Source organism: Octodon degus, unplaced genomic scaffold (assembly GCF_000260255.1).
Source record: "Octodon degus isolate 3935 unplaced genomic scaffold, OctDeg1.0 scaffold00009, whole genome shotgun sequence".
Lineage (NCBI taxonomy): Eukaryota > Metazoa > Chordata > Mammalia > Rodentia > Octodontidae > Octodon > Octodon degus.
Genome location: NW_004524585.1, coordinates 21,947,919 through 21,964,678, shown reverse-complemented (window position 1 = coordinate 21,964,678; position 16,760 = coordinate 21,947,919). Strand labels below are relative to the sequence as shown.

General features: G+C 39.6%; 1 protein-coding gene across 1 annotated transcript in view; it reads left to right on the top strand.

The window, feature by feature from the left end:
- Positions 1 to 15,802, top strand: part of Pam (peptidylglycine alpha-amidating monooxygenase) — a 188,553-nt gene extending 172,751 nt beyond the window's left edge. The window contains exons 24-28 of the mRNA XM_004625468.2: positions 2,619 to 2,718; positions 5,388 to 5,441; positions 11,194 to 11,397; positions 14,175 to 14,231; positions 14,963 to 15,802. Coding sequence (XP_004625525.1) covers positions 2,619 to 2,718; positions 5,388 to 5,441; positions 11,194 to 11,397; positions 14,175 to 14,231; positions 14,963 to 15,141 — 594 coding nt within the window. The 3' untranslated portion in view covers positions 15,142 to 15,802. The remainder of the gene's footprint in view (positions 1 to 2,618; positions 2,719 to 5,387; positions 5,442 to 11,193; positions 11,398 to 14,174; positions 14,232 to 14,962) is intronic.
- Positions 15,803 to 16,760: the final 958 nt, after the last annotated feature.

Genomic DNA, 16,760 nt, shown 5'->3' with positions numbered 1-16,760 from the left:
AGTGGTTAGGATAGATATATAGTTACATTCTCTTAATGAATAGAGTGATTTGTTCTAATGGTGTTTGTAAATAGAATATCATGTCTGCATCTTGTACAGCAATTAACCACTAGGAAGAATTCATGCAATGTGTTAATTATTGAAACTGTCCTACCAATTTGCTTTGAAACTATTTCATTGCTATTTTTTTATCAATAAAATTATGAGGGAAAAAAGGAAGATGAAAAGCTCCTATCCTTACCAAAAAGAAAGATCAAAAGGAACAGTAAGCTCAGATTCATGTTGTCTCTCCAACCTTGGCCATAGAGATTAGAATTACAGTTGACATTATTTGAGCAGAAAGGTTCACACAGAATTCATAGTGTAGAGCTACATAGTAAGTATCACACCTGCATATCAAACCTGGATCTTTCTAATTAAACATGTGCTCAACCTTTGAATTCCCAAAGTATATATTGGTATTCCAGGATCTGTAGTAAGTCACAAAGAACATGGTGAAGCTTCTTAGAAAAGCTGTTGTACTTAATAGAAAGTAGATTCAAACATTATTATGTGAACGCAAATAAAATCTCAGTATGGAGCAGAACACACATTCTTTATTAAAATGAAATATTTTGAGGTCAGGCTTCCTTGAGCTTTATCACTAGACACTCTAGGAATCTATGTCCAATCATTCTTTTCTGTTGTTGGCTTTATTTTTGTAGGGTTACCTCAAGAGAAATGTTTATAAAGGTTGGATCAGACAATTTGTGCATCTGTCCAGCTTTGAAATTCTAATGTTTATTCCTAAAGCTTACAACATTCCCTGTTTCCGATGACGTAAAACAATTAAGTAATTAGAAAGATTGCAGCTGTATGCACTAGCAATGGAGGTCCTGAAGTCCTGTCCAGAACGCTGGATCACCAGACCAGTTTGCAAGCTACAGAGAGAAACTTATTGTAGCCTTGAATTTATTATATACTATTATTTATTCAAAGCAGACTCTTGGGCCAACAGGTAGCTCATGTCCGCCCCACCTGTACACCCTTACATTACCATGTTTTCCCAGTCAGAAAGTGTGAAATGCTTTGCAAGCCTAAGTTTTTCAAGGCAGTATGGTCTAGGGCAAGAACTGTCTGCAATTTGCATGTCTGTTTCTACCTGTATAAAGATGAACGTTTAATAGCAGGTTTGTGGGACTTCTACACAGCACCATCTTGATTTCTGGCTCTGTCCTCTGCACTTTATCCCAACTCATTTGGTTGTATGGAGGAATGGGCCCCCTAGGCATGGCTATTTCATTTTTCTTTTCCGTGTGGCAGTGTTGCCCATTCTTAATGTGTCTCCAAAGCTTTGATTCTTCCACTTCTAATGAGAGCTTAGCACAACAGTTCACCTCACTGATGCCCTTTGTGCTCAGCATACCAAGGTGGATATTTGCTGGCTGATGTCCCCGCAGTCTGGATAATGCTCCTCTTCATACTCACTAGGCATATTTTTGAGAACTGAATGTTCAGGCAGGCCTGCTGGCCTAAGAGGTGAAAGAAATTATCCACAGCCTGCCAAGTGACAGACCTGGAGCACTTTTGGAGGCTTGAGGAGACAGATGAAAATGTCAGCAGCACAGTTTTAGAATGGTCTTGCAGGAGCTAGCTCGGTGACCCTGAGAAAGTCACATCAAGTGCTCTGTCTCCTGGGTCCTTGCGACTGAGATGATGATTTCAAATGAATGAAGACATTAAATCCCAGAGTGTCTCAATTAGGTACAAAAGCCCAGGAAATACTTACTAGCAGCATTCAGTTTGCTTTCATTGCTGACTGAAAACATTGCGAACCCTGGGTTTCCAGGGTATGAAACTCCACATTGCAGAAGGCCTCCTAGTACACTGGCGGGGAAAATCTAACTGCCCTGAGTGTTTGAAGTCACTTCAATGTATCAATAGTTGTTAAGGTAGCCCATGATAGCTTGCTAAGAGTAATAAAATTAATGCCTAATCCTTTTGATTTTAAACAAAAGCAAATTTGAGTGTTTAAAGGGCCCAGGAAATAGAAAATAAAAATAGGTGTAAATAAGCAGTCAATGAAAAGTGGAGTAAATAGCACTGTCAAGAATAATCCAAGGGACGAGGGAGATGGCTCAGTAGAATAAGCACTTCCCTGGCAAGCGCAAGGGCCTGAGTTCAATCCCCGGGTCCGCCAAAAAAAAAAAAAAAAAAAAAAGAGAATAATCCATTTATGAATTTTCACTTTTTCAGCCAGTCCTGATGGCACTTGCTGTAGTCCCAGCTACTTGGGAGGCGGGGGTGGGACATCAGTTGAGCTCATGAGTTTGAAACCAGCCTGGGCAATATAGTGAGACCCAAGGTAGTTACTTAAGCAATTAATATGTGTGTTTGAAACAGAATTAAAAGCAGCAGAGAAGCTTAGTGGTTAGATTTATGCCTCAGAGTCAGGTCCCAATTAGGGAACACAGCAATGAACGGTGTCCTTGGCCTACAGCTGCCCTGATGGGAATGACGGTCGCTTTGCGTTGCGTCCTACGCTTTCTATCCCACTGTGTGCCTTGCTGTTTCTCTGCTTTGTGCAAAGGGTTCCGCAAGTACTTGCCATCCTCACGTGTGCCTTCCTGTTTTGGCAGCACTTCGACATGCCTCATGACATTGTGGCATCCGAAGACGGGACTGTGTACATTGGAGATGCCCACACCAACACTGTGTGGAAGTTCACCTTGACGGAAAGTATGTTAAGTGTGTTTGTGACAGTGTCTTCGCCCACTATTTTCCTCTTTTTTTGTTGTTGTTTTGTTTTTGTTTTATAATTTGAAAACGTGTGAAGCTAAAACATTCGCATTTCCTTCTCTTATTTTAATGATGGAAGTAAGAAGTAAAGATGGAGGCAGTAGTTAAAAGATCTATTTGGTTCCCACTTCAGCAATTAAATAACTTTTTAAGCAGTGGAGAGATGTGGGTATGGCAGCACATGCCTATAATCCCGTGCTACTCAGGAAGCCAAGGCAAGGGGATTGCAGATTGGAGCTCAGCCTGGGTGACTTAGTGATTTAGCTAGACCCTGTCTCAAAAGAATAAAAGTATAATAATAATAATGATAATAAGATAAAAAGGCCTTGAGGATGTAATTCAGTGTGAAGGCTCTGGTTTCAATTCCCAGTACTGTGTTGAAAAGCAAAATAGAAAAGTGGAAAGAAATATTTTTTTCCCTTCTGGCAGTTCTCCCCTTGTTTCCACAGATATTCCACAGGAAATTCTTGGTGCCTGAGGTAATGTCTGTTACATTAAAAGCCAACGTTAATTTCAGCTTAGTTCCAGAAGAGAGGGCATTGGCAAGGCAGAGAGCTGCCTCCTTTCCATGAGGCATCGCATCCCCATCATGTCCCACGTGGCTCTGGAGCTCTCGGAGGCTGCTGAGCACCTAGCCGTGCCAGTGTCTGTGTCAGACACAGATTCATCCAAACACGAAGCACTTTGCACTTTCCACGTAGGTGTTAGCTTTCTGCGAATACTGAATTGGTCTGTTTTCATGTAACTCAGAATTTGTCTGGGGACTGATTTGCTCTATCTAGTTTTAGAATTTTCTAATTGCAACTTGGATATAATTCTAATCTGTAAAACGTGTAATACCTAGCCTTTGATTTCAGGCTAAAAGTCACAAGTGGTTTTTTTTTGTTGTTGTTGTTTTTTGTTTTGTTTTGTTTTTAAAGTTGAAGTGCACTAAATATTATGTGGTCACAAACTTCTACATCCAGCGATGTTTTTGAAATGTGGCTATATCTAAAAAATAGGAGACAGCGGGGTTAAGAATCGAGTGCATAGAAAAAGTAACTATAACAAGAAAAATATAATAAGGAAAGAAAGCAAATATTAAAAAAGTAAAGTCGGGAGTCTAAAATCTCTAATCAGATGCAGTCTAGGCCTGGGAGCCCAGCCTGGAACTGTTCTCCTCAGAACTGTCTTTGGAGCAGCTTTGCTTCTTTGGTGAGAAGGACCCAGTTGCAACAGACTGCACACAGGTGCTGGTGGAGTATTCCACCAGAGAAGCAGCTTTACCTTCCCACTGAAAATGTCCTTTCTACTATCTGTGGCTTCAGAAAGAATCCTAATGGTGTGAGCAGGTCCCCACAAAAAAGATGAGTGGGTAATCCCCAAGCCAACTGCATGACTTCACTCCAAGAGATTTAGAAAAAAAATTAAAAGACAGAGAAGACTTTGGTAATACAACACATAGCTTCCTTCTTCAAATAGGAATGTGATTCTTGAGCTGACCAAGATTCCAGTCGAAGGCATTTCCACCACCGCAGGGGGTGATGCCCAACCAAGATGCCTACCTGAGTCCGTCACTTCTGTGTCACTGGGTCATGGTACTCAATACCCACAATTTAAGGAAATTTAATTAGGAAATTTAATTTAGCTCACAGCTCAAGGGATTCATTCCATGGCTGACTGACTGGAATGCAGAAACATCTCAGCTGAGGGCATGGTGGAGCAGAGATGCTTAGTTCATGGTTGCCAGGATGCAGTGTGGTGAACAACACCAAGGAAGAAGTAGTGAGGTACCAGCTTGCCCACATTCAGGCCTCCATTAGCAGCTACATACCCAGAAGTGTGTTTAATCTCATCGTGTTCCTTAATCCAGTCAGGCTGACATACCAGGATTAGCAGTCCTGCCTGACAGGATTTTCAAACTATACATGGCCAGTCTGCTCAAGGCCTATTAAATGAAGAGGAATGATGTTGTCTATATTTTGGAATGCCTTCCCAAGTAATTTTGAAAGCACTGCACTGTAGCTACAGCTTGAAAGTTAAAGAGCCCTCTGCATAATCCACCACATAGTGAATCTGGAAAACAGTATCTCTGGCACAGCACGACTGGTATTGGAGAGGAATCAAGGGTCTTATGTATTTGCATTCTAATATTCAGTCAAGTTCCTTATGTCAGTTACAATACTGGTGATTCGTTGTGGCAAAACTGGTAGTCAGTCTAAGATACTGCTACAGGAAAAAAGAACTACTTGATATTTCAGATCCAATATGGTATTACAAACTATACAAGGAAAAGTTCACTCAAAAACTTCTTAGAAATATTCAGTCTTTCTCCAGGAACTTTTACCCACGATGCCCACACCTAATCCCTAACTAATAGTTCATGTCTGACTCTTTATTAATGTAATGATGCACTTGATGGATTAGGAAATACTTCCTATGTAAAAAACAAAATTAAAGAGAATTAAAAATGGTAAAAAAGAAACATCAGAAACAGTACAGAATTTCACTAAACGAAATTACAGGACTTCAGTAATTGTTGTTATGTTGAATAAGGCTAATGTCAAAGCTGAGTTCTGAAATATACTTTTTGAGGATTCTCATTTTCTGCTCTTCGTGCTTTGTTACAGAAATGGAACATCGATCAGTTAAAAAGGCTGGCATTGAGGTCCAGGAAGTAAAAGGTTGGTCACATTCTCTTGTAACTGTGACGCCAAAGGCTATTTGTGTTGAATTGTTTTATGGCTCTTTATTACAACTTTAAAAATTACCAGTCTAAAAATAAAATCTGGTAAGTTATCCATGGCTTCTCTGTATGCCAAGCCTTTAAACCTGCATGTTGCCATTTTTCTTTCTGATAAGTGGAGTAGTTGTAAGAATATCAAATCACTGATTTCAAGTGATGGAATGTGATTGAGGATATCAGACATTTATAACTAGTTAGCCAGACCCATTTAGAGCGAAAAAAAAGTCAGCCGGTCACTCTTAAAAGTATTTAACCTCAAGCAAGCAGGAAAATGCTGTTCAATGTAATGGGAAAGGCCTTTTCTTAATGGACTTTAATGTAAAAGATTGAAAAATAACTTTGGTGAGTTAATGCCATTGGGATGTAGAAAAAATTAGCTGCTCCCTAAGCTCCTATCCTAGTACCACTCATTTCTCAAGATTTATTGAGGGCTTCTATCAGAAAGGAAGTATAATAGATCTAAGGGAAATGCACCGCTTCCTAACCTCAAGACAGTACAGCCAATATAAAGCATGAGAGAGGTAATGCACAAATGAATATGCCTATATGCAAATGAGTACCTCATTGAGATGCAGTGTCAGGAATGGGGAAACGAGATTTAGCTACTGGTAATCAACCGCTGGGTTCATTTGTATCTCTGTCAAATTATTTTCTCCCTCTCTTAGAAACAGTTTATGTGTCTAGGTTTTTTTTATTGTCTTGCCGTATGGACAAGTCATTTATAATTAGGAACTCACCATATTTCTTGTTAAGTATTCCTAATATTTAAGTAACAAAGAAATTCCATTAACAGTTGTTTTACTAGTGATTTACCAAGATATTCAAACTTAACCCTCGGCCTGTGTGAAAGCAGGTTGAACAGCGATGAAAAGAAGCAAGAGCCAAGAGAGAATCTAGGTATTTAATGTGGGCAGATAAGAAAGTATAGCTGGCCCAGCGTTGAAAGGCTTAAGATAATGTAACAGAAATAAGCCCTAGTTGATTGGCCTTTGTAGAGATTCTGCCTACGTGGCCTACTGAGTAGCATTCATAGCACATTCATGTACTAAAGAAGATTCCGGATCTTCTAGTTTTCTGACATTGCTCTACAGTGAATTATTGATGTTATGTTTGTCCTGAAAAAGATTTTGGAAAAGGCATAGTTAATAACGCCTGTCACTGCATAAGATAGACAGTGGGCTATGCAAAAATCTTCAGATTTAATCTTTACACCAGCCATGTGCTAGCTACTGTTATCTGCAATATATATATATATGGATCCAAATTACTACTTAGATATTAAGTACTAGACCCCCTTTTTTATTTGTTTGATTTTTGTTTGTTTTTGAGGCTCTGGGGATTGGACCCAGGGTCTTCACACTGAGCTACATCTCCAACTGTCTTTCTGTTTTTGGTTTGGTTTTTATTTTTTTAAAGATAGGGTCTTTCTCTGCAGTTCAGGGTGTCTTGAGTTCACTACGTAGCCTAGCAGGATTCAGACTTGCAATGATCCTGGGATCCTAGGGGATGAGAGAGAGCTCAGTGGCATAAGCAACTGCCTGCCAAGGACAAGGCCCTAAGTTTGATCTCCAGTATCCCCCCCAAAAAAAATTGTTGGGTTTTTTTTTGTTGTTGTTTTTTTGAGACAGGATTTCTCCACATCATTGAATTATCCAGACTGAGCAGGAGCTTGCCATCCTCCTGCCTCAGTCTCCCAGAATCCTGGTTTTATGGATTTGAACCATTATGCCTGTCTTCAAGCCAGATTTTAAATTTGCTTGCTGTGGAACACTGTCATCTTAGCCACTATTTCAATACTTTTGAGGAGAGATAGATCCCACCTGTTCATTCACTGTAAAGTCTTCCAAGAAAAAGGTTAGAAATGCTTGTGCTTTACTCTGAGATCTCTCAGACCTCAAAGTAGTCTCTCATTATTTCTGCCTACATAGATCCCACCAAAAAATTCTTGGATGAAAACACCCCACCCGTACTGACCTCATCCTGGCTGGTCAGTGGAGAGTGAAGAATGCTCTCCTCAGGGGCATTTCCTCTTTCCTCAGTGCACACCACGGAGTCCATTCAGTCAGAAAGCCTTCCTTCTTTGTGGCCAAGCCTCGCCATGCTGATAGTAAATGTTACTGAATCGTCTTGACATAATAGGCCAGTTTTAGCAGAAATGCTCCAAATCAAATAGAGTTTACTCTTTCCTTCTATGAGCCCATATAGCTCATTGAATCTTTTTTGTAAGATTATGTTTTAAGTCATGCTATATTTCTGGATCCTATCTTTTATCAAAATTATGAAGCTCAATTTGAACTAACCCTTAAAACAGAGAAGCAGGAACCCCATACCAGATATAACAGCCCCATGAGGCATGTTCATTTAAAATCTGCTTTTGATGACACTTCTTCTGTGAATGGTCCCATAACTGAACAATAATAACAGGGTTTGGAGCCCATGTCCTAGGGGATTTATGAGAATAAAAAAAAAACTGGGGATTATAAAAAAAATAGAAAGGGATTTAGGAAAGGGATTTAAATTTTTAAATAAGTCATCAGACATAAACTAGTTATCCCACCAAAAGCATGGCTTCCATTTACCCCATCTCCAAAGAAAAAATTATGATCATGAATCAGTTTCAAGAAAATTAAATCAAAACTCCTTGGTATGATTAGCTTTAGGCTTATGTAAAACACATTATAGGGAAACATACTGCATTAAAAGAGAGAAAGTGATTTCAAAAAAAAAAAAATATATATATATATATATATATATATTCATTCATGTCTTCCAAACTGTTACTCACTAGCAAGACATCTAAAACCTACAACCGTCAGTTTTGTCCATGGCAAAGTGGATAGTAATTGCTCTGTTGGTGTATAAAAACAATTCTTCTCTCCGGCCCCAGTTATTGCAGTTCCTTCAGAGAGATACATACACTTATATGTATGCATCTTTCCTAAGCTTCCTTTCCTAAGTGCTTTGCTTTAAAGAACAAAACTTTTCATACATCAGCCATGAAAATCATGTGTATTTACAAATATCTGTAGAGATGCTATAAGAGCATATAATAGTACCAGATTTTAAAAGATTTTTGCTTTAAATAAAATTCATCTGTCATCACATATGAAGCATGTTCTCTACCCTTTAATCTCCAATAAAGCCCATGTTCTGGATATTGGTAGAGTGCCTGCACTCCTCAGTTATCAGGAATACTCCATGTAGGGCCGGCCAGATAGTTCAGTGGATTAAAGTGCCTGTAGGCAGGCGTAGGGGCAAGGGTTTGATCCTCAAGCCTGCCATGCCAGCCCTACCCCTGGGGTGCGCTGAGATGGTAATTGAGACTAGGCGTGGTGACACATGCCTGTAATCCCAGCACTTGAGAGGCTGTAAATCAGAGAATCATTGTGAGTCCAATCTAGTAGTGAGACCCTGAACACCCTGTAGACCCTTCCCTAAAAAAAATGCACACATACACACAACACACACACACACACACACAAAAGGAATATTTGGGCTGGAGAGATAGCTCAGTAGAATAAGGGCTTGCCTGGCAAGCTCCAGGGCTTGAGTTCAATCCCTCATTCCGAAAAAAAAAAACAAAAACAAACAAAAAAAACTATGCAACCTCCAGTAACTGTGGGCTAAAAAATGGAATTCTGCATGTTAATGAGATTTTTAAATAAAAGAATTAGGATACCAACTGAAAGTGGCATGATTTGGGTCATTTATGCTTTGGGTGGATTTTGCTATCAGTTTGAAAATTGATATTTTAAAAAATTTTAATTTAATTTTTAATTTTTGAAATAAATCTTTTGAATTAAAACATGTGTTATTCAAGAAAGAGAGAAAGCATGGTCTCCTCTTTTCTATAGTACAGGGAAGGCTATCAGAACTTTATATGCAAAATGATAATGACAATAGGGCCTGCTCATAGGTTTGGTGTGAAGTAATTAAAGGTAAGCAATACCTGGCAGTGTGGATGCTCAACAGATGAATCAAGACTGGAGTGGAGGCTACTCCAGAACATTAAAGCAACATATTCTACCTGCCAGTTATCTGGTCTAGAAATTGTATTCATAGTGTCTGAAGTAATTTGAGAAACATTTCCTTGGTAGAGGAATAGCTATTAAACTAAGCCTGTACATACTGAACATTAACCACTGATTTTCCAGAATGTTTTGTATTGTCCAGCCTTGCCCTTGGGCAGACTCTTCATGAGACTTGTATTAGCTTCTTTCTCATTGCTCAGACGAACTATGTAATGCCCAGGGTTAAAGGTGGAAAGGTTTATTTCAGCTCCCAGACTGCAGAGGTTTCAGTGCATAGTCAGCTTGCTCTAAGGCAGGGCAGTATGGAAGAGAAGCATCACAGAGGAGAAATGGTCTATGATATGGCAGGGCAGGCAAGAAGCAGCAGCAGCAGCAGCCAGCCTTTTCTCTTTATATTCCATTCACAGTACATGCCTATTGATTGGTGCACCACACTCAGGGTGGGCTTCCATTGTCCACCCCTAGAACTGTGCTGAGCCCAGTTAGTGGGCTTTAGTACCACACACCTCAGTCACAGTATTCCATGCCCTAGACGCAGCCATCTGCGAGTGTGAGAGGCTTCGGGCGGTGGCAGGGGGGGGGGGAACCTCTAGATACAAGCCATAATAAGAGCTTATCATGTACTCTGTATTTTAGGGTTGGAAGTAAACACCAAAAAAGTTGAAACTTCAGAGACCTTGTGAGTCTCCTGGCAAACATGATTGTAACTTTTAGCCTGGACAAATTGGGTTTTTTTTTAATCAGCCTTTGTACCCTGAGGTTTCTGGTCAAATGCATGTGCTTTGTAGGGCAAGAATGTCTCAAGGCCCAATGTCATCTTCAAATTAGTAGTTATTTAGATCACTGAGATAGTTTGCAGAGTATTATTGCATCAGCTTGTCAACAGAACTTTACACCTGATACCTACCTAATACCTGAGAATGTAACAGAATAATGGTATAAATTACTTGTATTACCGGTAAATGGACATACACTGCATTTTTGAGCAATTACATTTTGCTGAGAGCTATGTGAAAGACACTGGATACAATTCCTTTTTCTATTTGTAATCCAAGAATTAATGTGTGAAACTGTGCATCTAAAGTATCACAAATTCATTGAACATGAAAGACATTCATAAACCAAATGCATAAGGAGACAAGTATTTATTAAGTCCTTTTCTCAGACACAGGTTTATCTATAGCATTTTTATGGAGAAGATATTATTATCAGGGTTTTACAAATGAATTACTAAGTCCCAGAAAATGTAAGTAACTTGCCCAAAGTTATGCAGCTAGTATACAGAAGAGATCGGATTTGAGCTTAGGTTTAATCCCAGTATACACACCAATCTTTTCCCCATACACATTGTTACCTGTGAATTTCACTTTGGAAAAATGTGAAAAAATGATACATGTTTTATGGAGTTAGAGCTATTGAGGGGATTAAAGATAGGACCAATGAAAACCATTCTGAAGGTAAAAAGATCATTCAGTGGGCATAACTAATCTCTGTATCTGCTGCCACCTTGGTAGAGTCGGATGCTGTAGTACAAAGTCCACATCCACTGGACTCACCAAGTTCTTTGTGAATGAGTATTGCTTGGACGGACAGGGGTGGGTGAGAGGGTGTGGGAATCTTTGAGTCAGTTGAATATTGTGAACTCTTCTCTCCCTGAAGAAGCCGAGGCAGTTGTTGAAAACAAAATGGAGAACAAACCCACCTCCTCAGAATTACAGAAGATGCAAGAGAAACAAAAGCTCATCCAAGAGCCAGGCTCGGGAGTGCCCGTTGTTCTCATTACCACCCTTCTGATTATTCCGGTGGTTGTCCTGCTGGCCATTGCCATATTTATTCGGTGGAAAAAAGCAAGGGCCTTTGGAGGCAAGTAAAATGAGCCCCTAAACTTGGAACCTGCCTTTGGAAAATGTTTGGCCTGATTATCCTCAGGAGTTTGGTTGTGTTTTTTATTTTTCTTTGTCTCTTTATTGTTTTATTTGCTTTTAATGACCCTGCCTTTTTGATATTATTTTCTGTGTTCCACATACTGTCTATAATTAATATCATAATAGGAAAAAAATCGGAACCATCTGAGATTTAAATAATTGCATTATAATACAACTTTAACATTGCCAATTAACAGCTGGCCTAAGTATAATTTAATATCTTTATATAAGTGTGTAGCTAACAGAACCAGTGTAAAGTAATGGATGGCCCAGGGAAAGAGGAGAAGGACATTCCTGCTGTTGCCAAGAGGCCTGGTCCTCAGGCTACTTGAACCAGTTATGTTGAGATGTATCTTTTTCCCCATAAGACTGGCTATAGTGATGGGGAGATGGCTTAGTAGAAAAAGTGCTTCCCTGGCAAGCACAAGGACCTGAGTTCAATCCCCGGTTCCACGAAAAAAAAAAAAAAGACTGGCTGTAGTTCCTAGCTACATGACATTGGGCAAGTTACTTATTCTCCCTAAACCAATTTTCTCGTAAATAAAATGGAAATAAAATATGTACTTCACAAGGTTGTACAAATATTAAACGGAATGATATGCATAAAGCTTTCCCACAATACCCAGCACCTAGTAAGTACTCAGGATCATCAGTGTGCTGATTGATTACTCTGGTTATCAAATCATGAGAGATACTTGTCTCAAATCTCAGCTTTTCACAAGAGACCGCCTCTTCCTATACCAAAGCACTTAATAGCTTTTGAATAATTAAAATTTCATCTACCATAGCTGAGCAAGGCGTGGTGCAATGTTGGAGTTAGTATTTTATAACATTGCTATCACAATCTAGAACTCAGAGCCAAGTTTCTCTCCAGACAATTAAAAAAAAAAAAAAACAACAATGGGCCCAAGCCTTGTTTCCAGCCCCTGAGTGGCAGTCCCTAGGCTGTGTCCCACATCTTCAGGCATGCAGCTACTGCTGCCTCTCGGGATGAGGCCCAAGATGAGAGGCAGCATATGATCAGGAAACAGCATCTGATCCTTTTGCAGGTCAAGGCAGCCATGACCAGGATTCAGTGCCCATGGCAAGACCCTGCCACTGAAAAATACACAAAAGCAAAACAGAGGACTTAATAAGTTGTCAAGGGGAAATTTTCCCTGGCCTTTCTTTTGCTACTCATTTGTACTTATAGATCTTTGCAAAGCTATAGTTAACTTCTCCCAGAAAAGACTTACACTGAGCCACTGGTACAGATCTGGAGCTGTCATAAAAACAGACAATTAAAATGGTTGGGATTCAATAAATAGTTGCTGGCAGAAGGAATGAACAAACAAGTGGACTTCACAGAATAGAAGACACATAAAAAATGGCATGTGAAAGCTAAAATGGACAGTGGTAAGTGTGACAATAAATGCACATTATATTAGGAGCACTCTGGGCTTGCAACGGATGGCAAGCATGGTACCCATCCCAACCTGGAAGAGGGAGTGACATGCACAGTTAGGTCATGCTCACTTCATAGAAACCTGTTGGGGTGATCAAAGCCCATGAGATCACCATTTTCAACCATGTTTGATTTAGAACTACACTTACTATGATTCATTTTATTACATTAATTTCTAAAAGTAGAACAGCAACCTCACACTTTTATTCAACATTTGTTTTGGGAAATATTATCTGTATAGGTTTTTAGAAACCCTTCCAGAGGACCTTCACTGTTCCAGCACTCCCTTATGTGTCTTACACTGATGTTCCATGCCACACCCTGAGTCAGACTGGGGAGCTGTGTGCAACTGGGCAAGGGGTTGCCTGCATCCTTGTAGAACTGGCTGTGATTTCTGGCTTCCTAACAGTTGCCACTCTTTCTTCCCTTCTTGCCTATTTCACTCACATCTCCCTTTCTATCTTTTCACTGCTACCTGCCTAATAATCCTGTCCAGGACAGGACACTGCCACCTCTTGCAGTGAGAGACTTAACAAGGCCACCCTGAGCCTAGCTGCCCTCTCAGTAGCCCTTGAGAGAGTAACAGAAGCAAAAGAAAAGGTTCAGGGCAATGTCCAGCCAAGAGAAAGGGGAATCCTGCAGAAAGGCTGTCTTCCCCATGAGAGGGTTGATTCTTCATGAAGAGGGAGCCATAAGGGCAACTTTTAGGTCACTGTGTGGACTTGGAAAACAATCAGGACTTCACTTGTAAGTGGAAATGATGGACATGGACCCAGTGCTTCGTCAAGTAGGGTACATACTATTCTTCATAGAGTAAAGCCCAACACAGGCATTCTAAACTATAGAAATCAGTTTCCAAATTTTTACACATTATTAGTAACAATACTATCCTAACACAATAACTAAGATTTATCAGGAATTCACTGTAAATGTCCCAGACACTGTCCTAAGTGTATCCCATGGAGAGATACATATTATCATTGATCCCCCTTTCTTAGAGAAGGCAAGGCTCAGGGAATTTATCAAGACTGCATAGTAAGAGACACAGGCAGGAGTGAAACCATTATATACATCATGATATGTATGCATCGCAGGCCCTGCTTACTTTGAATTGCATATTACCTTATTTTTTCCTTAGAATTGCATGTAGTCAAGATCCCAGCCTTCTTAATCATTTTACCCTTGATTTTATGTTGCAAGTTGAATCCATGGATTGAAGAGGGTGCTTAGGGATGATTTGCAAATCTGCTTTTTACCTTTTTTTTTTTAAGCAGATTCTGAACACAAACTGGAGGCAAGTTCAGCACGAGTGCTGGGAAGATTTAGAGGTATGCCTGTGACCTTTTCAGATTCTTCATATCTGGTTCAAAGTCAACAAGCTCACGTCTTTTAAAGAGCAAGGAGCTATTTCATATTTTACCTCTGAAACTTAAACACCTGGGATGCAGCCTAGCATAATCATAAACTAAGCAAAACATGGGACTCTGGCAACAGATTTCCCGGTTTTATTCTTTCTGCCCCGCCATTCTATACTGTGCAGTCCTCTCGCCAGCCTCTCATCGGCTCTCATTTGTCTTCTGTAAATTTTCTGTCAGTGCTGTCAGCATGTCGGTGCTTGTCACAGTGAAGATGAGCTTTCCATAGGTCATTGAAACGAAGGGCTGCTCCGGGGACGCCAATTCCAGAGAGCAAGGGCAAGCAGAAGGGGAAATCTGAAGCATTCCCACAGATAGACACAACCTTTACCGGGTTCTATCCCCAGCACTGCAGGAAATTCTAAAAATGTCAATAAAATAACGAGTCCTACAGGGGAGAGGGATGTAGGCTTGAGGGAGAGGAGGGTGTGTTCATTGTTTATTTTACATAACTCAGCAGAGTGACTTCCATCTGCTTCTGCAGACTAAGTCTCTGGCACGCGTTCTTTCATCTACCCTTTCCCAACCCCAACTTCTGACTCTGCTAACCACTTAAGAATTTATAAGGAAACTCTTTTACATAAACTTTTTTTTTTTTTTTTTTTTTTTTTTTTTTTTTTTTTTTTATGATTTCCTTTCTTCAGGAAAGGGCAGTGGAGGCTTAAACCTTGGCAATTTCTTTGCAAGCCGCAAGGGCTACAGTCGGAAAGGGTTTGATCGCCTTAGCACAGAGGGCAGCGACCACGAGAAAGAGGAGGACGGAAGCGAATCCGAAGAGGAGTACTCAGCACCTCTGCCCACACCGGCCCCTTCGGCCTCCTGAAAACCAGGCTCTGACTGCGTTTGAGTGAGATTTCTCAAGAACACCGGATTCCTTTCCCTTCAGCACGTTTAAAGTTCTGTGCATTTAATTATAAACTGTACTAGTCTATGTGGGACGGTACACATTTTATTTACTTTGATTTGGTTAAGTTGGCTTCTGTTTCTAGTTAAGGCGTTCCCTAAAAATCCGCAACAGTGCCATTGTCTTTACACGAACATAGAGTAGAGAAACCGTCCTCTTCTTCCATTCCAGGACTAATCTAGCGATGGAAGGTTTGCTCCTTTCCATTTTTGAGACTTTTTTGTGGCTGTAAATAACCCCACATTCTCTGCTTGGTCACAGTATTTTCCACTCACTAGCACTCCCATTGCCAGTGTCTTTCTTTGGTGCCTTTCCTGTTCAGCATTCTAAGCCTGAGGCAGTAAAGAGAAACTTTGTGCTAGACGAGGACAGAGCTGCTAAATCTCCTTCTATTTTTTTAAAATCACTAACATTATATTGCAATGAGAGAAAGAAGAAAGTCTCTATTTAAATCCTTTTTTTAATTTCTTTTTCAGTTGGTGTGTTTTTGGGATGTCTTATTTTTAGATGGTTACACTGTTAGAACACTATTTTCAGAATCTGAATGTAATTTGTGTAATAAAGTGTTTTCAGAGCATTAGCTGCCAGCGTGTATTTTGCAATTTCTGTGTATTTTCAGAGCGTTGTGCACAACTTTTGTAACAATTACATGGACCACAGATATGGTAACACTTGCTCACTGTCTTTAACTAAAGGAAATATGTTGTACTGTATACAATTTAGAAGAAATTTTATGTAGCCAATGTAAAGTAAAACCCAATTTAAGAGTCTATGCACAGGTATACAGCCAGGTTTTCTCTGAAAAATCATGGAGGATTTTTGCCTGTAGCATTTCAATGAGAAAGTAAATACTTTAATAAGTATGATGATAGCCAAGAGGAAAACTGCGTCTCAAATTACATTGTAAGGCAATCCATCAGGGTAGATTATAATAAATAATTACCCTTTAAAGAATAATTTCTTCAAAATCCCTATATAGCTATATGATATAGTAGGAGTGTCCTTTTTAGAACACATTTTTCATAATCCATCAGTGCAATATCATAAAAACCTGATTATTTTCCATTTTAAAATGAGTAGACACTAGAACTCTCTGTCTTCAGAGTAACTATGTGCATTTTAGCTGCTTTGGTACTTGGAATATAAGACATTTCATTACTCGTGAAAGCGATGCATGGTACTTTATTGAAAAATTACATTAGAATATCTTCTAGCTATGCTGCTTTTTAAATCTAATTTAATATAAACCACTTTTCCTCATACCTGTTACCAAAGATGACCTGAACTCTTGTCACTTTCCATATGCTTACCTCACCCTCTTGTTAAGTGTAATTTGGGCATCAGCCCCAGGCAAAAGCGTCACTATTTTATTCTCAAATTTTAAAAAAAAAAAATGTTTTTCCTCCCTCTGACCTTTTTTTTTTTTTTTTTTTTTTTTTTAGGGAAAGGTCTACAGGGTGTTCAGGGTCTCACTACTATATCAGACTTGTAGTGATCCACCTGTTTACAGCCTCCCAAGAGCTGGGATTATAGTCACA